General features: G+C 40.3%; 2 protein-coding genes across 5 annotated transcripts; both read right to left on the reverse strand.

Annotated features, from left to right (window-relative positions):
* Positions 1 to 5,070: 5,070 nt before the first annotated feature.
* LOC132097248 (uncharacterized) lies at positions 5,071 to 6,916 on the reverse strand. Of its 3 annotated transcripts, XM_059502877.1 has the most exons (6): positions 6,819 to 6,916; positions 6,687 to 6,731; positions 6,176 to 6,196; positions 5,664 to 5,930; positions 5,389 to 5,508; positions 5,071 to 5,170 (listed from the first exon to the last, which is right to left on the reverse strand). In XM_059502877.1, exons 1-6 carry the CDS (start codon positions 6,895 to 6,897, stop codon positions 5,142 to 5,144), a joined length of 561 nt encoding a protein of 186 aa, XP_059358860.1. In that variant the 5' UTR covers positions 6,898 to 6,916; the 3' UTR covers positions 5,071 to 5,141. The 3 variants fall into 3 exon arrangements, 2 of the variants coding, with proteins under 2 accessions (XP_059358860.1, XP_059358859.1); XR_009422704.1 differs by lacking the exon at positions 6,176 to 6,196 and having other exon boundaries at positions 5,664 to 5,940; XM_059502876.1 differs by having other exon boundaries at positions 5,102 to 5,508.
* A 9,221-nt stretch (positions 6,917 to 16,137) lies between these two features.
* Positions 16,138 to 20,927, reverse strand: LOC132097249 (protein SSUH2 homolog). Of its 2 annotated transcripts, XM_059502880.1 has the most exons (10): positions 20,760 to 20,927; positions 19,978 to 20,113; positions 19,747 to 19,807; positions 19,324 to 19,445; positions 18,404 to 18,466; positions 18,238 to 18,320; positions 16,908 to 17,000; positions 16,706 to 16,811; positions 16,506 to 16,613; positions 16,138 to 16,404 (listed from the first exon to the last, which is right to left on the reverse strand). In XM_059502880.1, the coding sequence occupies exons 1-10, from the start codon at positions 20,798 to 20,800 to the stop codon at positions 16,264 to 16,266; spliced, it is 954 nt and encodes a 317-aa protein (XP_059358863.1). In that variant the 5' UTR covers positions 20,801 to 20,927; the 3' UTR covers positions 16,138 to 16,263. The 2 variants fall into 2 exon arrangements, with proteins under 2 accessions (XP_059358863.1, XP_059358861.1); XM_059502878.1 differs by having other exon boundaries at positions 16,706 to 17,000.
* Between the last annotated feature and the right edge of the window lie 2,929 nt (positions 20,928 to 23,856).

Raw genomic sequence — 23,856 nt, forward strand, 5'->3', positions numbered from 1 at the left:
TAAAACAAACAGTCTCATTATACGGGCAGCGTTAGTGAGCAGCTATTTAATCTCCGAGGGGATTAATATTGTTTGTGTGACTAAGCTATTCGCGCGCTGTCGAGGCAACGCGTGTATTACATCATTTTCAGTTTTGATGTGAATTTTTCCATACCCGACCGCGTGTCTGGTTATTTTAACTCCATTTAATAAGCAGGAGTTGGTTCTATCACTTCAATGTGTACTTTATCACAATCTAGACCGTGTTTACTTGTCTGATTGTTTGATTTCACTAAATTCTGAGGAATTTGGATTGCATTAGATTCTGAGGAATCTAATGACTGTTATCTAACTTCGAGAAGTTCAATATATCACTTCAATGTGTATTGTATCACAATCCAGACCGTATTTACTTGTCTGATTGTTTGATTTCATTAAATTCTGAGGAATATAATGACAGGTATTTGACTCATGAAGTTAGATGTACTGGAGGGACTGCTGGGCGGGAGCAGCCCCCTCCGCGTACAAACAGTCACGACTACAGAGGGCAGCCCCTACTGGGGTAGAGCGGTGTCCACCTCATTACACGGTGCCTGTCTCACCTCAGTGCCCTCGGGAGGTGGGTCTGCCAACCCTGCCGGAGTTTCAGGGTGCAGCGGCCTCCAGCGAGCACTACTCAGTTATTTCCGCCCGTGAGCGTAGCGGAGCTGGGATGCTCGCCTCCCCTTCGGGGGCCTCTTACTCCAGAGATCAGTCTCGAGAGACTGATTCCCTTAGTACATTAGCTAGCAGCGTGGAAACTACTGCCAATGTATCTCAATGGGTCCTGCGCACAGTGGAAAGACAATAGTCGGCCTCCTGCAGGCTCTGGTTATGGAACAAAAAAGTGAATACCCTTTTTAGGAAGGAGGCCATCGAGGTGGTCCCTCCTCTAGTCAGGGAGTCCGGGTTTTATAGCCGGTATTTCATAGTTCCAAAGAAGGATGGGGAGTTGCGTTCTATCTTAGACTTATGTCATCTAAACCTCTCAGTAATGTCACTGAAGTTCAAAATGCTCACTGTCAAACAGATTGTAGCTCAAATCAGATCCGAGGACTGGTTTGTCACAATAGATCTCAAGAAGCATACTTCCATATCCATCCTTCCACAACACAGGAAGTTTCTGAGGTTCGCTTTTGGGGGCAAAGCCTACCAATACTGAGTGCTTCCCTTTGGCCTCGCACTCTCACCCCGCACGTTCACGAAATGTGTAGATGCGGCTCTGGTATCCCTCCGTATGCAGGGCATCCGCATTCTGAACTATATCGACGATTGGTTGATTCTAGCTCAATCAGAGCAGATGGCGGTTCGACATCGAGATGTTGTCCTCGCACACATGGGGGAGCTGGGTTTGAGACTAAACGCCAAGAAGAGTGTACTTTCTCCAGTTCAGAGAACCACCTATCTAGGCGTAGTGTGGAATTCGACCACGATGCAGGCACGCTTGTCTCCTGCTCGGATCGAGTCGATCCTCACATCAGTCGAGAGAGTCAAAGAAGGCCAGTCACTCACTGTCAAACAATTCCAGAGATTGTTAGGGCTGATGGCAGTCTACCGTTCCTCCCAGACCTGAGAGGTCACCTTGTGTTGGTGCGCACCGACAACACATCAGTGGTCTCTTATATCAATCACCAGGGGGGTCTGCGTTCACGCCCCTTGTACAAGCTGGCACACCAGATCCTTCTGTGGTCCCAGGGCAAACTCCTCTCGATCAGAGCAGTGTATATTCCTGGGAGGTTGAATGTGGGAGCAGACATACTGTCGAGGCAGGGGCCGAGGCCCGGGGAATGGATGCTTCACCCCGAGGTGGTGAAGCAGATATGGAGAGTATTTGGCACAGCCCAGGTGGACCTCTTTGCGACTCAGGAGACATCGCAATGTCCCCTCTGGTTCTCTCTAGTTCATCCAGCTCCTCTGGGACTGGACGCTATGGTACAGACCTGGCCCAGGCTTCGTCTGTACGCTTTTCCCCCTATCACTCTGCTCCCGGGAGTTCTGGCGAGAGTACGCCAGGACGGGGTCCGTCTGTTATTAGTAGCCCCGTTCTGGCCGGGCCGACCATGGTTCTCAGATCTAGTCTCGCTCCTCGACGGCTCTCCGTGGGAGATACCGATCAGGACAGACCTACTCTCACAGGCGCAGGGTACGATAATTCACCCTCGCCCGGAGTTGTGGAAGCTGTGGGTGTGGCCCCTGAGGGGGCACAACTGTTAGCAGCTGGTCTCTCAACCAAGGTTGTTGAGACCCTACTCCAATCCAGAGCTCCCGCTACGAGGAAACTGTACGCCCTGAATTGGAAACTCTTCACTTCATGGTGCAGAGACCGCCAGCTTGACCCAGCAAACTGCCCAGTTGGTACAGTTCTGGAGTTTTTACAAGCCAGGCTCTCTGCGGGGTTATCCCACTCCACCTTAAAGGTTTACGTGGCGGCCATAGCTGCTTTCCATGTCCCTTTCAATGATCAGTCAGTGGGTAGACGCCCCCTAGTTACACGTTTCCTCCGAGGTGCACTGAGGCTGAGACCTCCAGTACGGTCCCGTGTTCCCCCCTGGGATTTGGTTGTGGTGCTAGAGGCTCTTTGTAAAGCTCCATTCGAGCCAATTCAAGACATCTCAGACAGACATCTAACAATTAAAACTGCCCTGTTATTGGCAATCACCTCTCTAAAGAGAGTTGGAGATCTCCAGGCCCTCTTGGTGGCCCCTACCTACCTAGACTTTGCCCCTGGTATGGCCAAAGCATTCTTACACCCTCGAGCGGGTTATGTTCCGAAGGTTCCCTCTGTCACACCACAACCTATCGTATTGCAGGCCTTCTGTCCTCCTCCCTTTCGGGAGCCAGACCAAGAGAAGCTAAACTGTATGTGTCCAGTGCGAGCACTGGACGCACACGTCCACAGAGCTGCCCTGTGGAGAAAATCCGACCAACTGCTTGTTTGCTATGGTCCTTCTAACAAGGGTTTTCCTGCCACCAAGCAGACCCTTAGTCGTTGGATAGTCGAGGCTATCAACGTCTCCTATGAGTCCTCTGGTCTTCCCCCTCCTTTGGGGGCCAAGGCTCACTCTACTCGGGGTATGGCGGCCTCTAAGGCCTTCTCAGCAGGTGTGTCCCTCTTGGACATCTGCAACGCTGCGGGGTGGTCCACGCCCTCCACATTTGTCCGATTTTACAATCTTGACATGCGAGCCACGCCAGGCTCTTCTGTTCTCTTGTCTTTTAAAAACCTTTTAAAGTTGGTTCATCTTGTCATACTGTAGATTACAGACCACAGGTTTCTGAGATACATGCGGTCAAAGAGTAACATAGAGAGCGACATAGAGAGACTTCCTCTATGTTAACATAAAAAATGCAAAGTAGATATAACAAAGCAGAAGTAGTTCTCATGACAAACGTTAACTTCAAACTTAAACATTTCTGCTGGATTTGCAAAATGTGGCTGATTTTACAGTTTTTTTTTCGATTGCTAAACTACAGTGAGCACAACTGGAGCTACATGTGCAAAACTCTAACTACAGTCTGCACTACCAACAGTCACATGAGCTAAACAGTTCACATCACCCTCAAAACTCATTCCAAGCAACACAACTCTTAACACATGGCTCAAAACAGGCTCAGTGCAGCCAAACACTACACACAACCCTCACTGAGATAACACACACTGTCACTCAGAACACACTGAGAGTAAAAAGACTAGCATCAAACACCTATACGGAAAATACTCACTTTTCATCTTTACAGTTTGAACAATTTCAGTGACTTCATACAAAGTAATATTTTCTTTCAAAGAAAAGAGTGACATTCTTTCACATGATTTATTCAAATTTTTAGAACATAACAATTATTTGAGGTAAATGAAAATTAGCAGTTTGCTTCAATAGTCTGTAGTAATTTACGGAATTACAGTATTGAGAAAAAAAGGTAGAAACTAAAAGTACATACTGTAATTCGAACAAATAATTGTGGGTCTAATCCTGAAATTACAATCAGCAATGTTTGAAATCTCTTCTGTTTTGAATGTGTGCTTCACAGTTTTGACAACAGTGTGTTAGCATTTGAACAAAGTGCTGTAAATCCACAGTGTTGTGCAGGTTGTGGTTAAAGTCGTGGGATAATTGTGTAGAGTTTTGAAAACTGTGTTCAAGCTATGAAAAACGAACTAGAGTTTGGTCACATGAATTGCTGCTGTGCAGACTGTGGTTAGAGTTTTGCACATGTGACTTCAGTTGTGCCCACTGTCGTTTAGCAATCGAAAAAAACTGTAAGAGCTAATAAGCCTATTTTTCATCAGCTGATGCTGATTTAACGCCTGCTTCCTATGTGGATGAATAACTTAGATGAGGCTAATAATTAAAATCTCCTCAATTACGTAGTTTAAAGAGGTCATGTTGTTTTCCTTTTGTTCTAAATGGGTTGTGGCTATCAGGACAGATCATCTGATCTGATCACACAACCACAAGCTTACAGCTGCCATATTTGTCTGTATTTCACATGCATTTAGAACTTGCAATTAGTTAAAAGCGTATCATAGCATTTTTTAATCTGTGTCGTTTTGAATGAAGGATATTATATGAAAGATTGTATCCACAACAGAATTACGAAAAAGGTAATTCTGACTTTTTTCCTTACAATTTTGAGATATAAACTCAGAACTGAGAGATATAAATGCACATTTCTGAAAAAAAAGTCTGAATTGTGAGATTTAAACGCAGTGTGATATTACACTCGTTTGGGAAATGTAAACTCAGAATTGCAAGAAAAATATTGGATTTGTGAAATAAAAAGTAGCAATTACCTTTTTTATTTATTTATTTTTTCTGTATGGAAGCTGGCATCCTCAGGAAAGATTATAAAAAAGACTTAAAATTTTGTAATTAAAGTTATTACATTTATTATTAATGTATCAATGTATTAAATTTCATTTAATTCAATGTAAAAACTTGCTGTTTCTTCACTCAAAAATAGCTCAAATGAATAATTATGTAATTAATTATTTCAAAGTAAATCCTACACCTTTTTTTCAGTGTATGTGACATTTTATTTGGTTTAAGAAGACGAGAAGCTGCCCCCCTCCAGATCAGATCATCCTTCATGTCTGTTTTACGGCGTCAGTAATCCGCTGTTATTCAGACATCCACATAATCATTATTGAAATCTGTCATGAAAGAACATTAATATACATAAGTATAAGTTATTTTTCTCTTGTACTTCAATATTTTAAGTGTTTACATTCAGAGAGTAAATCTGTGTTGAAACAAATTAAAGTTTCAGTTAAAGTTTGCATTTTGATTTAGTTTAAGTTTGATCTGACTTTGGTCATTTCATAATATCCATGGTTGCTATAAATGAATGAATAATTGACTAAACACACACCATGTGCATTGCTTCTAATGTTGGTCACAATCACTGCAGCAGTCATTATAATGACACCAACAACAATGAAGGAGAAAAAGCCAATGTAGAATGAAGATACTCCATCATGATGCTCTAAGACTGCATGAAAATGATGATAAATACAGAGGTGTGAAAAACATTAACATTTTTATGTGTACATATGATATCTGCCATTGATTGTAAATACAGAAAATTATCATAATGTTTGTGTTATATTAAATGCATCTACAGATACAGTATTTTATCAGACTGACCGTAGGTCTCACTCAGCAGATAACTCTCATTTCCAAAGGTAATGATCTCATGTATACATGTTAGAGAAACAGGAGGTCTCACAGTGATGTTAAACACACACACTTCATGTGCAATGCATGCTGGGTTCTTCAGGGTGTAGTGCTGTTCATAGTCCACTGACAGCTGGAAAGAGCTCTCAATAAACCTTCTTCCAAACGAACACATGACGATCACATGCTCTCTGTCCTCCATCTGCTGGTACACTGTGATGATGGGCACTGGAGCATCTGAAACATACTGATGTGATAAATAATTCAACAGTTTATAGGCTCAGAAAATGAACAAAATGGACAAATGTAAGTGTTTAGAAATAAGACATATTTTTTTGCAAAAAATAAAAAGGTCAGACATAACATCTAAAAATTTGAATATTTGCAATATATTTCTTACAAAACATACTCTGAAAATCTGTTTTATTTACAACTTTTGCAAAACCATTTCTTACAGTATTATAAAATATATAAAGACATACTTTGAGTGATCCAGTTTAGTGCTGAAATTAGAAAAATAGCACAATAATAAAGATGTTTGTACAACACAATTTTGATTACTGGTAAACAAGGTAAAACAATAAATGTGTATATTAATCCAAAACTAGCCTCTGTATAAATTTTATGTAACTGGAAACTGCACTCTAAAAAATGCTGGGTTGTTTCAACCCAACATTGGGTCAAATATAGACTAACCCAGCTGTTGGGTTAAATTTTGTAATTAAATTTTTAACCCAAAAGTTGGGTTAGTCCATATTTGACCCAAAGTTGGGTTGAAACAACCCAGCATTTTTCAGAGTGTGGTCTGAAATGTGTATGTGTGTGTGTGTATGACTGTAAGATTATTGTTTACTTATTGTTTTCAGTCATATTGTGTCCCCCATTACCATGAATTTACTTTATCTGATTGCACAAATCTTGTATCAGGCCTTTCAATTGCTATTAAAATGATATTATGTAGCCTAGATATTAGACAGGAAAATGCCAGATTACCTGTCATTGAAGGGTGATAACCACTGAATAATAAATGAGATGAACCTATACAAAAAGAAAGCAGTTAAACTGCATTATTAAAAATGTAGACACAAAATATGAAGAAAAACTAAATGAATCTCATGTACTTACTAACGAGTGACCAAAGGGCCGGCAGAAGCACAGAAAGCTGCCTCATGTTGTCACAGATAAGAGGACTGAAGATCTTCATGCATTGACTCTAATGTCACACCTGTCAGCTTTGATTAAAAAAAATATTTCTCTGGAATAGTAACTCACAGTCATCTGCACATTCATGAGGAACTGAAGCCTGAAGTAGCTTTTTTTCTCAGTGACAAAATGTGACTTTAAAATAGAAGCTGGACATATGTATTGCTAGTAATAAAATGATTATTATTATTACAATTTTAATGCACTAATGAACCATAAAGAACTTGCAGAAATTGTTCAAACATGATTAAAAAACTTTTTAAAATCAAGACTTATCAACAAAGTTGCCCCCTGGATGTAGACATATAAAAAACATGCATGATTTTGAAATAAAAATTCAGAGGATAAGCATAAGTCTTTACCTGAGAAAAATGAAGTGATTATATACTGTAACTATCATTCTGTAACATAAATAAGCTGTTCTACTTTCAGCTTATGAATGTGAAACCAGTTTGTCTGTGTGATAAATATGTTTTAAGAAATGGTATGACCAAGTAGCAGTTAGCCAAGAGGTATTCAGTCTTACTTTTCTGACTCAAATTTGAGAATTTCGATTAATAACGATTAATGTTAGCACCATTTTACTGTTTCTACAGTTTAAACAGTTGTACCACACACACCCAGGGTTGTTTCTGGCGCTGGTCTTTTGGCACTATTTCCTCTAATAAAAATAAAGTTTTTTTGATTGGCTTTATCCATGGAACATTTCCACTGGAAGTAAAGGTTCTTTAGATTATTTAAATGTTCTTCACACTAAGAAAAAAAAGGTTCTTTTAAGAAATGCTCATTAAAAAGTTTACTGGGGGAACAAGAATGGTTATTTTATGACATTACTTTTATTTTTAAGATTACACTCTTATAAAGCATGAAGTTGATTATTTGTTGCTATGTATCTTTCTCATTTGTCTTTATGAGATTAATTGGTTGTTGGCGGCTGTACTGCGTTTGAGCTCCGTCACTATATTCTTTTCATTGACTATTTTTAACTCAAAAAACAATTGTATACATCATCGTTTACGTTTATATAACGTGTGAATATATCCTCTATTGTATTCTACAACAAAAACAATCAGAGCGCCTCGCTATCACTAGTTTTATTTTGATCTCCCGGGTCCGCTATTAGCTTTTAGCCCGTTAGCATCAGCGGCGTGGTTGCAGCTAACTGCGCTAACATTGCTAATACTCTATTCACACACATTACCACTGCTGTACTCACTGTTACTTGCTTTAATGGCGGATGAATGTCTCCACTCTGTGCAGCTCGAGCTCGAGGCCGTGGGAAAGCAGATTCGCGACCTGGAGGTGAGGCAGGCCCAGCTGAGAGAGCGGAGAACCGCGCTGGAATCATCCCGAGCTGACGCTCACAAGTCCGGGGTAAGTATACAGCGATCTGTTAACAGTCCCACCACGTCTACTCCGTGTGTTTCTCTGCACAGGCCCGGTGCACCCAGGACGCGATCTTCCCAGATGTCCTTCACTGCGACGCCGGGACACCACGGACCCTGGGTGCATCCACAGCGGAGGACGCGAGCCGGGTCCCGGGCGACGACTTCTCCCCCTCCTGCCTTCGACATCTCCATCCGGAACCGCTTCGCACCCCTCCGCGAGACAGGACGCGACGCTGTGATCATCGGAGACTCCATCGTCCGACACGTAAGTGCTACGTTAGCCGAAGGTAAAGTGCACACTCATTGTTTGCCTGGTGCTCGTGTTCTCGATGTTTCTGCGCAGATACCCGCGATCCTGAAGGTCGACGAGAGCCCCAGAGCGGTCGTGCTTCACGCCGGGGTTAACGACACCACGCTGCGGCAGACGGAGACGCTGAAGAGGGACTTCAGCAGCCTGATCGAGACGGTTCGCAGCACGACGCCCGCGGCGACGATCGTCGTGTCAGGACCACTGCCCACGTATCGACGAGGACACGAAAGGTTCAGTAGACTTTTTGCTTTAAATGAATGGTTGTTGTCATGGTGTAAAGAACAGAAACTGCTATTTGTTAATAACTGGAATCTTTTCTGGGAGCGTCCTAGGCTGTTTCGCGCTGATGGATTACACCCCAGCAGAATCGGAGCGGAGCTGCTCTCTGACAACATCTCCAGGACACTTCGCTCCATGTGACTAGTAAGACAATTCTCTAATAACTATTATGATGAGTTTTGTTCCACCCGCTTAAATGATAAAAGTACTTGTGCTGTAAAAACTATTAAGACTGTGTCTGTTCCCCGGATAGTGAGGTCAAAATATAATGTAGGATCTAGAAAAAATCTTAATCGTAATAAATCAAATCGTAATTAAACCAGAAAAATGTAAAGTAAATTAACAAAAACAATTTTTAAAGTTTGGGCTCATAAATATTAGATCACTCACACCCAAAGCAGTTATTGTAAATGAAATGATCACAGAAAATAGTTTTGATGTACTCTGCTTGACTGAAACCTGGCTAAAACCAAATGATTATTTTGGTCTAAATGAGTCTACTCCACCAAACTACTGTTATAAGCATGAGCCCCGTCAGACTGGTCGTGGTGGAGGTGTTGCAACAATATATAGTGATATTCTCAATGTTACCCAGAAAACAGGATACAGGTTTAACTCTTTTGAAATACTTCTGCTAAATGTTACACTGTCAGACATGCAAAAGAAATCTAATGTATCTCTTGCTCTGGCTACTGTGTATAGACCACCAGGGCCGTATACAGAATTCCTAAAAGAATTTGCAGATTTCCTCTCAGACCTTCTAGTTACAGTTGATAAGGCGCTAATCATGGGAGATTTTAATATTCACGTTGATAATGCAAATGATACATTAGGACTTGCGTTTACTGACCTAATAAACTCCTTTGGAGTCAAGCAAAATGTCACCGGGCCCACTCATCGTTTTAATCATACACTAGATCTAATTATATCGCATGGAATCGATCTTACTGCTATAGATATTGTACCCCAATGTGATGATATTACAGACCATTTCCTTGTATCGTGCATGCTGCGTATAACTGATATTAACTATATGTCTCAGCGTTACCGTCTGGGCAGAACTATTGTTCCAGCCACCAAAGACAGATTCGCAAATAACCTGCCTGATCTATCTCAACTGCTATTTGTACCCAAAAATACACATGAATTAGACGAAATTACTGACAACATGGGCACTATTTTCTCTAATACATTAGAAGCTGTTGCCCCCATCAAATTGAAAAAGGTTAGAGAAAAACGTACTGTGCCATGGTATAACAGTAATACTCACTCTCTCAAGAAAGTAACTCGTAGTCTTGAACGCAAATGGAGAAAAAATAACTTGGAAGTTTTTAAAATTGCATGGAAAAACAGTATGTCCAGCTATAGACAGGCTCTAAAAACTGCTAGGGCAGAGCATATCCACAAACTCATTGAAAATAACCAAAACAATCCAAGGTTTTTATTTAGCACAGTGGCTAAATTAACAAATTACCAGACGCCACCTGATTCAAATATTCCACCAACGTTAAATAGTAATGACTTTATGAATTTCTTCACTGATAAAATAGATAACATTAGAAATACAATAGCGAATGTAGATTCTACAGCGTCTAACACTTCAGTTTCATCCATCGCACCCAAAGATAAACTGCAGTGCTTTACAAATATAGGACAGGAAGAGCTAAATAAACTTGTCACTGTATCTAAACCAACAACATGTTTATTAGATCCTGTACCCACTAAATTACTAAAAGAGCTGTTACCTGTAGCCGAAGAACCGCTTCTCAATATCATTAACTCGTCGTTATCTTTAGGTCACGTCCCAAAACCATTCAAGCTGGCGGTTATCAAGCCTCTTATTAAGAAACCAAAACTAGATCCTAGTGTACTGGCAAATTATAGGCCTATTTCAAATCTTCCATTTATGTCTAAAATTTTAGAAAAAGTTGTGTCTGCTCAATTGAGCACCTTCCTGCATAAAAATGATCTGTATGAAGAATTTCAGTCAGGTTTTAGGCCCCACCATAGCACAGAAACTGCACTTGTTAAAATTACAAATGACCTGCTTCTTGCGTCAGATCAAGGCTGCATCTCATTTCTAGTCTTACTTGATCTTAGTGCTGCGTTCGACACCATAGATCATGACATACTCATAGATCGATTACAAAACTATACAGGTATTCAAGGGCAGGCTCTAAGATGGTTTAGATCCTACCTGTCCGATCGCTACCATTTTGTTTACTTAAATGGGGTGTCATCTCATTTATCATCAGTAAAATATGGAGTGCCACAAGGATCCGTCCTAGGTCCCCTTCTATTTTCAATATACATGTTGCCCCTTGGTAATATTATTAGAAAATACGGAATAAGCTTCCACTGTTATGCTGATGATACTCAGCTATATATTTCAACGAGACCAGATGAAACTTCCCAATTATCTAAGCTAACAGAGTGTGTTAAAAATGTAAAAGATTGGATGACAAATAATTTTCTCCAATTAAATTCGGATAAGACAGAGATATTAATTATTGGACCAAAAAACACCACACAGAATCTTGTAGATTACAATCTGCAACTAGACGGATGTACTGTTACTTCCTCTACAGTCAGAAATCTGGGTGTTATATTAGACAGCAATTTGTCTTTTGAAAATCATATTTCCAATGTTACAAAAACTGCATTCTTCCATCTTAGAAACATTGCCAAGCTACGAAACATGTTATCTGTTTCTGATGCAGAAAAGCTAGTTCATGCATTCATGACCTCTAGACTGGACTATTGTAATGCACTTCTAGGTGATTGTCCTGCTTCGTCAATAAACAAGCTACAGGTAGTCCAAAATGCAGCAGCTAGAGTCCTTACCAGGTCAAGAAAATATGATCATATTACCCCAATTTTACAGTCTCTGCACTGGCTACCTATTAAGTTCCGTATCTGTTACAAATTATCATTACTTACCTATAAGGCCCTAAATGGTTTAGCTCCTGCGTACCTAACTAGCCTTCTACCACGCTACAACCCATCACGCACCCTAAGGTCACAAAACGCTGGACTTTTGGTAGTTCCTAGGATAGCAAAGTCCACTAAAGGAGGTAGAGCTTTCTCACATTTGGCTCCCAAACTCTGGAATAGCCTTCCTGATAATGTTCGGGGTTCAGACACACTCTCTCTGTTTAAATCTAGATTAAAAACGCATCTCTTTCGCCAAGCATTCGAATAATGTAGCTCTTAAATTGTGAGTGTAGTTGCATCTGCATTTTTATTCTTTAGCTTGGGTTAAACTAATTTTACTTTGTTGGATCAGCAGCTATGCTAATGATGTCTCTATCTTGTTTCTATGTTTTGCCACGGGATTTACATCCCGTGGTAACTAGGATTTACACAAGCTCCAGTCTGGATCCAGAACACCTGAGAAGAGATGATGCTGACCCTCAGAGGACCCCAGATGATCCTAACCTTGAATCAACAAACAGAACTAACAATTATTGCTACATGTGTGACTGCATCATATAATTACTATTAATTAATAATATTGATAGTTCATCATCTAGCTGACTACGTCTTGTATTATTATTATTATTTTTATTTTTCTAAAATCCTGTCAAACGTGCACAAACTACTAGCTACTACTAAATATTGTAGAAACATAATTTTCTGTAAAGTTGCTTTGTAACGATTTGTATTGTAAAAAGCGCTATACAAATAAACTTGAATTGAATTGAATTGAATTGAATATCTTTAAGAATAAAAATATCTCTTTAAGAACTGCTGTTCTACACAGAAGTAAGCCCTGTCTAGACTCTGCCCCAGTAATAATAATGTAAAATGAATTCTCGTTTATGTTTTTCGGAAGAAAATCAAAAAAGGAGCGTTTTTTTCTTCATTTTTCTACTTTCATTGTTAAAACTAAAAAACGAACGATTGAATGAATGATACACGTATTATGCAGTTCAGAATCAGTACAGTGACTCGTGGATGACACATCCTTCATGTTATTCAGACTGGTGTGGTGCGGATTTCTTGTGGATTACTGTGATGTATTTAGGGTTAGGGTTAGTGTAAATCTTTTTTTTTCATTCATATTTATTCATTTATTTTATACATTCAAATAAGGACCCCTACAATTGGTCATGTTACGGTTGGTAAACCGTGATCTCTGGGTTTTGCACTTTGTGGGTGAAGTCTGTGTGTTACGCGTCAGCACTGATTAGTTGAATGGCATCTCCGTTAATTGTTATCAGCAACAGTTGTCACCCATTACTCATCCCTATATATTGGCTTGTCTAGCGTCTTGTGTTCGTGAGAGTGTTGTTTCATGTTTGTCACCTATGCCTTGCTTTCTTGTGTGTTTTTGCGTTGGATGTCCGTCCACTCTACGCAACCCACCACCAAGCAACACCACTTACCTTCGGCTTGCTTCCCAGCAGTTCCTGTGTCACCCTCTCCTGCTGCCAACTCACCTCCGCCTTCCGGATTCATCATTCCTCACCACCATCTTGGACTGTGCATTCCTCCCAGCATTATTTGTGTCTCAGTTTTGTATTGTCTCATTGTCTTCATTAAATCTAATTAATCTCGCACTTGCTTCCTGCCACTCCTTCACCCAGTCGTTACAGAACGCTCTCACCTACCATGGAAGCAGCGAACACCACTTCACTGTCTGAATTCATTCACCACAGCGTCAACCGCATGGATCAGCAGCAGGAGAGCATCGTGAACACCGGACGCACAATCCAAGCGCTGGTGACACAGGTGTCCGAGCTCACCCAGCAGATTCATTAAACTAACCTCTCCCACTGCGCCCACCGCCACGCCTGCGCCGCCTGTCCCCTGGGAGACCTCCCAGGACCACTTCCGACCAGATCCGCGACTTCCGGCGCCAGAGAGTTACTCCGGTGAGCCAAACTTTTGCAAGACTTTCCTTAACAAATGTTCCATGCATTTTTCATTGCAGCCCCGCACCTTTGTGACAGAGGAGTCCAAGGTTGTGTTTGCTCTTACCATACTCTCTGGCAGGGCCGCCTTATGGGGGACGACGGTGTGGTAGAATCAAGATCCGTGTTGCGCCTAGTTCCCCTCCCTCTCCGAAGAGATGAAATGGGTCTTCGATCGAGCCGCAGCCGGTGCCAGTGCCAGTGGAACGAGGCGGCGCAGTGGGATCGATTCCTGCATGGGCTAGCAGATCGTGTTCAGAAGGAGATCTACCTCCTCGAGCTGCCCCCAATGCTCAACGGCCTAATCGACCTGGCCCTTCGGGTGGACGCTCGGATTAACTGCCTGGGTAGACAAGTCAGTCCTACACGCCATTACGTCTCTCCGGAAAGGGGCCGCTCGAGTCGAGAGAACATGGTCGGTCCCGTCTACGATCACGAACCCATGCAGGTGGGTAGAGCTCGGCTTTCCCGGAGGGAGAGAGAGTGGAGGAGGTCCCAAGGACTGTGTTTATATTGCGGTGGCTCGGAGCATTCCATCCATTCATGCCCGGTAAAAGAGCCAGCCCGGTAGTAAGTTTGAGGCTACTATCGGGTGGGATCTCCGCCGGGAAGTCCTCAACCACATCATCGACTATCCTTCCGGTGAAACTGCGGTGGGAGAACCACACTCACGACTGTCACGGCCTTCTGGACTCTGGGGCCGAAGGTAATTTCATTGACTCTCTCCTTGCACGTCACTTGAAGCTCCCTGTCCTTCCTGTGTCTCATCCCATCCATGTCACCGCACTCAATGGCCAGGAACTGCCACACGTCACCCACTACACTGAACCCATCACTCTGCTCACCTTAGGCAACCACAGTGAAACCATATCCTTTTACCTCATGGACTCCCCTGTAGCTCCCATTGTTTTAGGTCACCCCTGGTTAATCAAACATAATCCACGAGCGGATTGGGATTCCAACACTGTCACCTTGTGGAGTGAAAGTTGTCATGAGTCTTGTCTGGTTTCTGCTTGTCCTTTTGTGCCTGTTTCTGTCTTTCAGAAAGAGACCATGGTGTTATCAAACGTGCCCACAGAGTACTTTGACCTGAAGGAGGTGTTCAGTAAGTCCCGTGCTGCTTCTCTTCCTCCGCATCGTCCCTACGACTGTGCTATAGATTTAGTGCCAGGTAAGTCTCCGCCTAAGGGCAAACTTTACTGTCTTTCTATTCCGGAGAAGGAGGCCATGGAGAAATACATTTCTGATTCCTTGGCATTCCTTCCTCTTCTCCAGCGGGGGCGGGATTCTTTTTTGTGGGTAAGAAGGATGGTTCTCTGCGACCTTGTATTGACTACCGAGACCTGAACAACATCACAATAAAGAACACCTATCCATTACCGTTGATGTCTTCAGCTTTCGAGAGGTTACAGGGAGCATCCGTATTCACAAAATTGGATTTTTTGAACGCTTATCATTTGATCCGCATCAGGAAGGGGGATGAATGGAAAACCGCATTTAACACCCTTAGAGGGCACTTTGAATATTTGGTAATGCCGTTCGGGCTCTCCAACTCGCCAGGGGTTTTCCAAGCACTCGTTAATGACGTGTTGAGAGACATGTAGATCAGTTTATATATGTTTACCTGGATGACACACTGATTAGTTTGTGGGCGTCTCCGTTAATTGTCATCAGCAACAGCTGTCACTCATTACTCATCCCTATATATTGGCTTGTCTAGCGTCTTGTGTTCGTGAGAGCATTGTTTCATGTTTGTAACCTATGCCTTGCTTTCTTGTGTGTTTCTGCGTTGGATGTCCGTGTCTCCCCGGAACCCCGTCCACTCTACGCAACCCACCTCCAAGCAACACCACTTACCTTCGGCTCGCTTCCCAGCAGTTCCTGTGTCACCCTCTCCTGCTGCCAACTCACCTCCGCCTTCCGGATTCGTCATTCCTCACCACCATCTTGGACTGTGCATTCCTCCCAGCGTTATTTGTGTCTCAGTTTTGTTTTGTCTCATTGTCTTCATTAAATCTCATTAATCTCGCACTTGCTTCCTGCCACTCCTTCACCCAGTCGTTACAGGTCACCCATGAACACTTCTTCATTCACCCGCTTCAAACTGTGCGAGAATAGCTTAAAATTTAGACACCAGTGATTTAATTTCTGAGGAGTTTTTAACTTTTCTTTTTGCAAACCTGAAGTGTGAAAAAGTAATCTTGTCTTTAGATTTTTAAACCGCATTCACATTGATGGATTTATTTTTACAAAAATAAAAAGGCAAATTGCTGTTCTCCATTCACAAAACTCACTGTATTTAGACGTTATTTCTAAATTTACTGCAGGCCACATGAAAATACATGAAAATGTATATGATCATAATGTACTTTTGTCTTAAACAGTTTTAAAATATGGAATAATAGCCATCTCTGACAGGTGTTTTTGAGATGTGATGAATGTGGGATGTACAGTACGGTTTGAATCAACTTGAGTCACATGACAGAACAGCAGCAGGTGGTGGGATAGTCATCAGCGTTCACTTTCAACTCATTTCCATACACATAGTATACATAGGACTTCTCTTTCCATGTGTAATTCACTCTTGTTATGGTAATGAGCTCAATCGTCTGCCTCTGAAACAAAAGGAAATTGATTTAAAGAACGACATTCAGGATTCATCAGTAACAAGTGATCATGATGACATATGCAACTGTCAATAAAATACAGTAGTTACCTGTTGTAGTATGCGAGAATCCTTGGTATATTTCACCTGATGGTCTCTGATTAAACGTTCAGATGCTTGTGCAACAGAAACATCGGGGAAACCCATCACTGGATAGACCTGCATTAAACATACAACCATACTGCACATATATATTATCTTCAGCTGATTATTACTCTTTTTAACTATCTTCTGCACTCATCTGTTCCCACCATAATCTGGGCGTCTTTGAAGAGCTCCTTTCCTGAAACCTTTCCCAGCTTTTCTGGTCTCAGTCCACTCGAATCTTGTGCTGTGTAATCGTCCTTCTCAGTGCTCCTGAAATGGCCCAGAAAATAGCTTTCAGATTGAGACGATGAGTTTGACAGAGTGTACAGGGTTAGGATATTATCAGTGAAATTATAATGATAATACCATTTAACTTTGAGGCTGATGAAGACGAGCAGCTGTCCCTTTCCATCACAGGTGTCACACTTGTGAAAGCCACTGCCACTACATGAACTACATCTGAAAGATATCAGACAAATGCTTAGCTGCCCTCTACTGGATGCATGTACCGGTACAACTGTTTAAAGACTGCAGAATAGAACATGAGTGAAGGACACCATGGCAGTTGAGCTTAGAGTCTGAATCAAATGTGTTTGAGAGACAAAGCCAAATCAACAGACAACACTTCTCTCTTTTGTGATGTGAAGTCTTTACTGGTTGCACACACAACAACCAGTGTAGTCAGACACATGAAAAATCAAAGATTCATAAGAATCAAACAACTCACTCTCAAAGGATTCATTCTCTTAGGAGTTTTTTAAATACTTCTAAACCATTAAAAATCAGTCACAAAAAGCCAGAGTGAAAAAAGTCTAATGATTTTGTACAACTACAAAGTAATTATAGTTAAGTGTTAAGAAAAATCTAAAAAGATAAATGGATGTGTTCCTCTCTCAAAACACCATTTTGATCTCATTACTTCACATTTATGTCTTATTTTATATTGTAAACATTTTTCTGAGAAAATTACTATAGCAAACTACATAGCCTAGCATTCAAATGTCTTTGTGATAGTGAGATGACATTTTAAAATGATACAATTATTTGTAACTTTTTTATATTATATTATTTAGATTTTTAGTGTGAAAAGGCTCAAAAATCAATTAAATCAATCAATTTTTAACTTTAATCATATTTATATACATACTGTACATATATACACATTTACTTGATTGTTAGTTCATGTCAGCTCTGGTGCATTAAATAATATTAACAGATACATCTTTTAATTTGAAAAATAATTTAGTCAATTAAGAAATAAACAATTTAACTAAGATTAAAACTATGCAAGTGATTTTTATTGTTAGTTCATGTTTAATAATATTGTTTATAACTAATGATAACAAATGCAGCCTTTTTGTGAAGTGTAACCCAAAGATATATTTTGGTTAAGCCTTCATTCAGAAAACACCCTTTACATGCTGTACATGCTGTTGGAATATATCTGTTAATATGATCTGAAAAAAAAAAAAAAACTAATGCATGCATTATGTTCCTGGAGATTCTAGCTCTTCTGCTCATTTATTGCTCTGCAGTTTTGGACAGTAATTTTAATCAGCTAATTAATTAAAGGTTGTGAGAAAATGTCCATTGTTTTTAATGTTTGGAAAATGTTAGCTAAATGAGGTTTCTATCATTTTATCAAATGTTTGAAAAATACTAAGAAAAGTTGCCACATGGAGAATGGCAGACTTACTTTTCCTGTCCTCTATAGTCACATTTATTGCAGGACTCATTATCAGGACGTTGACGAGAACCGTTACATTCAGAGCACACTTTCTGCATTAAGACAGACATAAAAGAGTCATTTTACATATGATAATATAACCTCCTCTAATCAAAACCAATAATATGTTACTTACACTTCCAGTTCCAGTGCAGGAAGAACAGGAGTTTTTTCCCATTCCACTGCATGGGTTACATTTCTAGGATACGACCAGAAACCATTTAGACTATATAACATACATGACTTTTTTTTTTATTTTTACTAAAAGTCTTCAAGACGTTCTTAAAATTAAGTGCTACCAAAAGCTTCATAGTTAAAGATGATTATGTTTCATTAAAGGGGTCATATGATGCTATTAGTCTTGAATTCAAAGAGATATTATTCATACAAGTTAAGACTAGTCCACTCCCTCCTAAAACGTCTTGTTTAAACACGCCCCAACATGTCTAAGTCAAGATGTGAGTAGATTTGCATAACTCGCTCAAATGTTCATGCAAAGAAAGAAGGGGTAAATATTATTCTTAATGTTGCCACCGGTGCCATGTTGTGGAGACGCTGTTTTGTTGTGAAAATGAAACTACTTTATTTGGCCTTCCAGAAGAGGACACAATAAGAAATCAGTGGTTAAGTTGTATTTACAACACTGTTCCAGACTCATTTGTAATGGGTTTTATTGTCTTTGTCTGGTCGCGCCGATGTTCCAACCAGGAAATGCATCACAGTATAGTAAAGGGCGTAATATTTCCATCACACGCTTGAGACATTCAGCCAATCACAAAGCACTGGATAGCTGGCCAATCAGAGCACACCTCGCTTTACAGACCCATGAGCTTTGTAAAAAAATGACCCGTTTCAGAAAGGTGGGGCATAGAGGAGAAACAATAATGTACAGTATGTGGAAAATAATGTCTTTTTTAAACCTTAAACCGCATAAACACATTTCACTACACCAAATACCCAAAATAATGTTCTTTTTAGCAACATCATATGACCCCTTTAAAAAAATGTTCTATTCCAGTATTTGCTGCAGGCTCTGTTGTTTGTGTCTGATTAAACCTTGACTGAGGAAGTGTAAGGCACTCTAATGGTCTCCATGTGGTCAATAAAGTAGGATGGAGGTTGAGCTGCGATCTCCCACGGTCCTGGAGGACGCTGAATACCGGCATCAACATGCTGCCCTGAGCGAGAGTTGAGATTACATGTGAAAATCAGCTGAGAATTGAACAAATAGTTGTAATCTGACTCAGAAGAATACAGTATATAAATCATGTATTTATGGCAGTCTTCTACTGATTGAGGGACTTCTTCACTTCACAAATGGTTGTCGAAAGCAGAAATGCATCATATTTTGAAAAAGTGTAAAGTGTTTGAGCAACATTTTGGACTATTTTGCAATTAGCACACCATAATTAGTAAGAACCAAGAATTGGATTTAATTCAGCAACACAGCCTAAACATGCATCTCTTTATTGACTATACCTGTGTAAGGCTCCTGACTCCATTCAGTAGATCTGGACTCTGTGAATGTCTCCAAACGATACTGAGAACAAAAACAACAAAAAGACAGACCTCATGAATACATTTATCAACACTTGGCTCTATAAAGCCAAAACAACTCCATAATTATGCATATTTACTTGTAAATTTCTGCTCCACATGCTCAAAATTTATTAAAATATCATCAAGCTCATAATGAAAATTCCGTCTCACCCTGTAGGTATTAAAGGACTCCATGTTAGTTATGACCCCATCTCTGACCGGGGCAGAACTATAGCAGCACTTGCTGGAGACGTACTCTTCGAAAGCTTGATGTGCTCTTCCCTCTGAGATGGAAGGAATGTTGTTGCTAACAGGAAGATATTGATAGACTGCTGACATGCAGACATGTTGAATAATACATTATATGAACATGCAACAGGAGTCAGTTTGAAAAATCACCATGTTAAGCACAAAGATTGTGCATTAATCTTTGAAAAGTAATTTAATTCATATTCAGCAATATTATCAATTTAACTAAATAACTTACATATAAGTCTACCTCATTTCATATACGATGATCATGAATATGCAAATGAGTTCCCGCCTCCACTCAATCACAGCAGTTCTGACCATCAGCTCCACTTTCACTCAGTTAAATGAAGTAATAAATGCTTCCCAATATTAACAATATTGGAATATTGGATTAATTCAGGCATATATTTGAACCAGAAACCGATTCCGATGAAGCAGAGGAAAAGCCAAGTTTTTGATTTCAATTATACAGTGCCGTTTACAAGTAGATGCATCAGGAAATGCATTTTACTGATTGCTCTCTACAAGTCAGAAGCAATAACTGATGTCACTTGCCTTTGGCTTGACTATCAAAAACACCCGACAGACATGTAAATAGTGTTAAAAACTTGATTTACGCCAATTGGCAATTTGTTTCCTGAAGCAATCTGTATTGTATACAGCTATATAAATAAATGTGACTTGACAGAAGAAAGACATACTGCCACTCTGGACTGCTGGAAGCGTGTTCAGGCACAGGCATCGGCACAGAGGGAATTGGAGGAGGAAGATAGGCACCTGTTACAAGAACATTCACAAGAGACCTCTGTTTATAACTCCAGCAACCCGTCCAGCATCCAAATTCTAAAACCTACAAGCTATACCTCTGCAACAATAAGTTAAAACATCAACTGTTTAGTACTCTTAAAGGGGTCATATGATGCGATTTCAAGTTTTCTGTCACAGGAAAACAATACATTTTAGAATATAATAATAATATTTCACAGTATTGCTGTTTTTATTTTGGATCAAATAAATACCGACTTGGTGTGCATAACTCATAACCTTTCAGATAAAAAATACATAAATTAATAATAAAAATCACAGACCCCAAACTTTTGAATGTTGTTATATGGTAGAGGCCCTATTAATTATTGCAATAAAAATGAAATAATGCGATGTAATAAATAATTGAATAATACATCATTCTAAAAAATAAATAAATGAAAAAAAAAAAGGACTTCCGGTATAGCCATGAAGGCGTGAGGTCGAAGGAAGAAGGGCTCCCGACCTACATTTTCAAACTAAACTTGTTACACACCATTTAGCGTCAGTCATTTTTGATATACGCGTTAGAACATTGCTTGGTGAATTATGAGTCACACTAAGCAGAAGCAACCGCACCCCTCAGCCCCACCGACCACGAGAGCTAATGCTAGCATTGCCGGTAAGTTAGCAACCATGGCCGCTACCTCTAATCTCGAAAAACAGGCCATGACGGAAACTTCTGAATCTGTCTCCATGGACCAGTTGATCTCTGAATTAACTAAACAGCGCATCAGTATCAGGGAAGACATTTCTGACTTGATTCGGGAATCTATTGGTCCTTTACAAAGCTCTGTAAATGCAATGAGAGAGACTGTGGATGGCTTTCAAAGCCGTTTGGTCGCGACAGAATCCCTGGTTGGGGAGAATTTTGAAAAACTGACAGTGGCCGAAAACACAATAAAAACTTTGCAAGCGCAGAACACATCTCTCATTGACCGCATTGAAGATTTGGAGAATAGATCGCGAAGGGCAAACCTGAGGATTGTGAACATTCCAGAAGGGAGCGAAAACGGTCAAGATCCTGTTACGTTCATTTCTGAGATGCTGCTAGAGGTGACGGGCACGGAGGTCTTCGACAAGCCACCAGCACTTGAGAGAGCGCATCGATCACCCGGTCAAAAGCCAGCTGATGGCCGTAAACCACGTCCATTTGTGGTGTGCTTTCACAGGTTTCAAGAAAAGGAGCAATTACTGCGATGGTCAAGGCGGCATGAGGCGAAATACAAGGGGAATCCAGTCAGAATCTACCCAGATCTCAGCGCTATGCTGTCAAGGAAACGCGCGTCTTTCAACGGCATTAAGCAGTCACTCTATCAGAAGAGCATTCGATTTCAATTGCTCTACCCGGCTCGTCTGAGAGTGACTTTTAATGAAGAAACTTTCATATTCAACACACCGGAGGAGGCGAAACAGTTCTACGATCAACGCATCAATGTTTAGGATTTCCTGGATTTTTTATTTAATTATTTTCTTACGCTCAAGGTCTCCCTTTTGAGCGAAGGATGACGGATAATTATTTGATTTTTCTTGAGACGGTTGAAAAAGGTATAAATACTTTAATTTTTTTGTGACTTTGAAAATAGTTTGTTGTTCTAAACCTAACTCAAACAAGCTGATGGTTTTGTGACATAGACACACTCCACCGAGTTAAGTTAAAAGTGTTTTAAACACTAATAATGCTTCATAAGGGTAACGGTCGGGTTGCTCCCTATAGGTTGGAATGGTTTTAAGTCAGTTGAGGGACTACTGGGGGTTTGATAATAGGGGCCTGCAATTTGTCTTTGTTCTTGAGACAAATATAGGAAAAGTTCAGTTTCGTCTGGGTTGGGATGGTAACCGCCAAGGGTTTTTTTTTTTTTTTTTTTTTTTTTTTTTTTTTTTTTTCTTTACTTGCCTGGCATGCAATGGAGACGTGGTCTTATTCATTATTCCTTTATATCCTAATGATTGATTAATGTGTGATTCAAATAGTACAGGAGGGTCTACTATTCGGTTCACTAGCTGGAATGTTAAAGGTATGAATGGGCCAAATAAAAGAGCTCGTATCTTTGCTCATCTTAAAAAATTAAAAACTGAAATAGCATTCCTGCAAGAAACACATTTACAGATATCAGATCATATGAGACTCAAAAAAACATGGATTGGGCAAGTCTTTCATTCCCACTTCAACAGTAAAGCAAGAGGAACAGCGATTTTAATACATAAGAAAGTACAGTTTTACCCTTCCAAATGTGTTTCAGATCCTCAGGGTCGATTTGTTATTGTGACAGGTGATTTGTTTCACACCCCTGTTGCCCTGGTATGTGTCTATGCCCCCAATTGGGACGATGTTAATTTCATTCATAAAATTATCTCACTTTTACCCAACTTAAACTCACATCGATTAATTTTTGGCGGGGATCTGAATTGTGTTATTAACCCAATTCTAGATCGTTCGAATCCGAAATCCATGCTCCAGTCTAAAATGTCCCAAGCTCTCTCTACTTTCATGGCACAAACGGGCTGTCTGGATCCGTGGAGATTTTTATTCCCGCAAAAGAAAGAATTCTCTTATTTTTCCCCTGTCCATTCTTCATACTCAAGAATAGATTATTTTTTTATAGATAAAACAATACTTCCTTTAGTGGAAAATACTCAATATTCAGCAATTATAATATCAGATCACGCACCATTACTTCTTGACCTTCGTTTTATTCAACATTTTACACAGCGCCCTACTTGGCGACTAAACTCTACTCTGTTGGCAGATAAAAACTTCCACAAACATATATCAGTGGCGATAGATAACTTCCTGCACACAAATGATTCAGAAATGGTATCACCACTGACTTTATGGGAGACATTTAAAGTTGTCATTAGAGGTGAAATTATATCTTATTCTGTATCCAGTAATAAAAAGAGAAATGCAAAACTACAACAACTAATTGATTCGATAGAAAAATTAGATCAACAACTCTCTCTATCCCCTTCTGATGAACTGCTTAAAAAGAG

The sequence above is a fragment of the Carassius carassius genome, chromosome 21 (genome assembly GCF_963082965.1).
Source record: "Carassius carassius chromosome 21, fCarCar2.1, whole genome shotgun sequence".
Classification (NCBI taxonomy): Eukaryota; Metazoa; Chordata; class Actinopteri; order Cypriniformes; family Cyprinidae; genus Carassius; species Carassius carassius.

Bases quoted from the DNA above. Each gene is read 5' to 3' on its own strand.
- LOC132097248 (XM_059502876.1), bottom strand. From the start codon at position 6,897: ATGAAGATCTTCAGTCCTCTTATCTGTGACAACATGAGGCAGCTTTCT. The intron at 6,197-6,686 runs GTAATCTGGCAT...TTCTAATTTCAG, and splicing joins TTATCACCCTTCAATGACAG to CACTAAACTGGATCACTCAA. The intron at 5,931-6,175 runs GTATGTCTTTAT...AGTATGTTTCAG, and splicing joins ACTAAACTGGATCACTCAAA to ATGCTCCAGTGCCCATCATC.
- LOC132097249 (XM_059502878.1), bottom strand. From the start codon at position 20,800: ATGCCTGTGCCTGAACACGCTTCCAGCAGTCCAGAGTGGCA. The intron at 20,114-20,759 runs GTATGTCTTTCT...TCTTCCTGTTAG, and splicing joins TCCAGCAGTCCAGAGTGGCA to CAACAACATTCCTTCCATCT. The intron at 18,467-19,323 runs GTTTAATCAGAC...GTCGTATCCTAG, and splicing joins CTTACACTTCCTCAGTCAAG to AAATGTAACCCATGCAGTGG.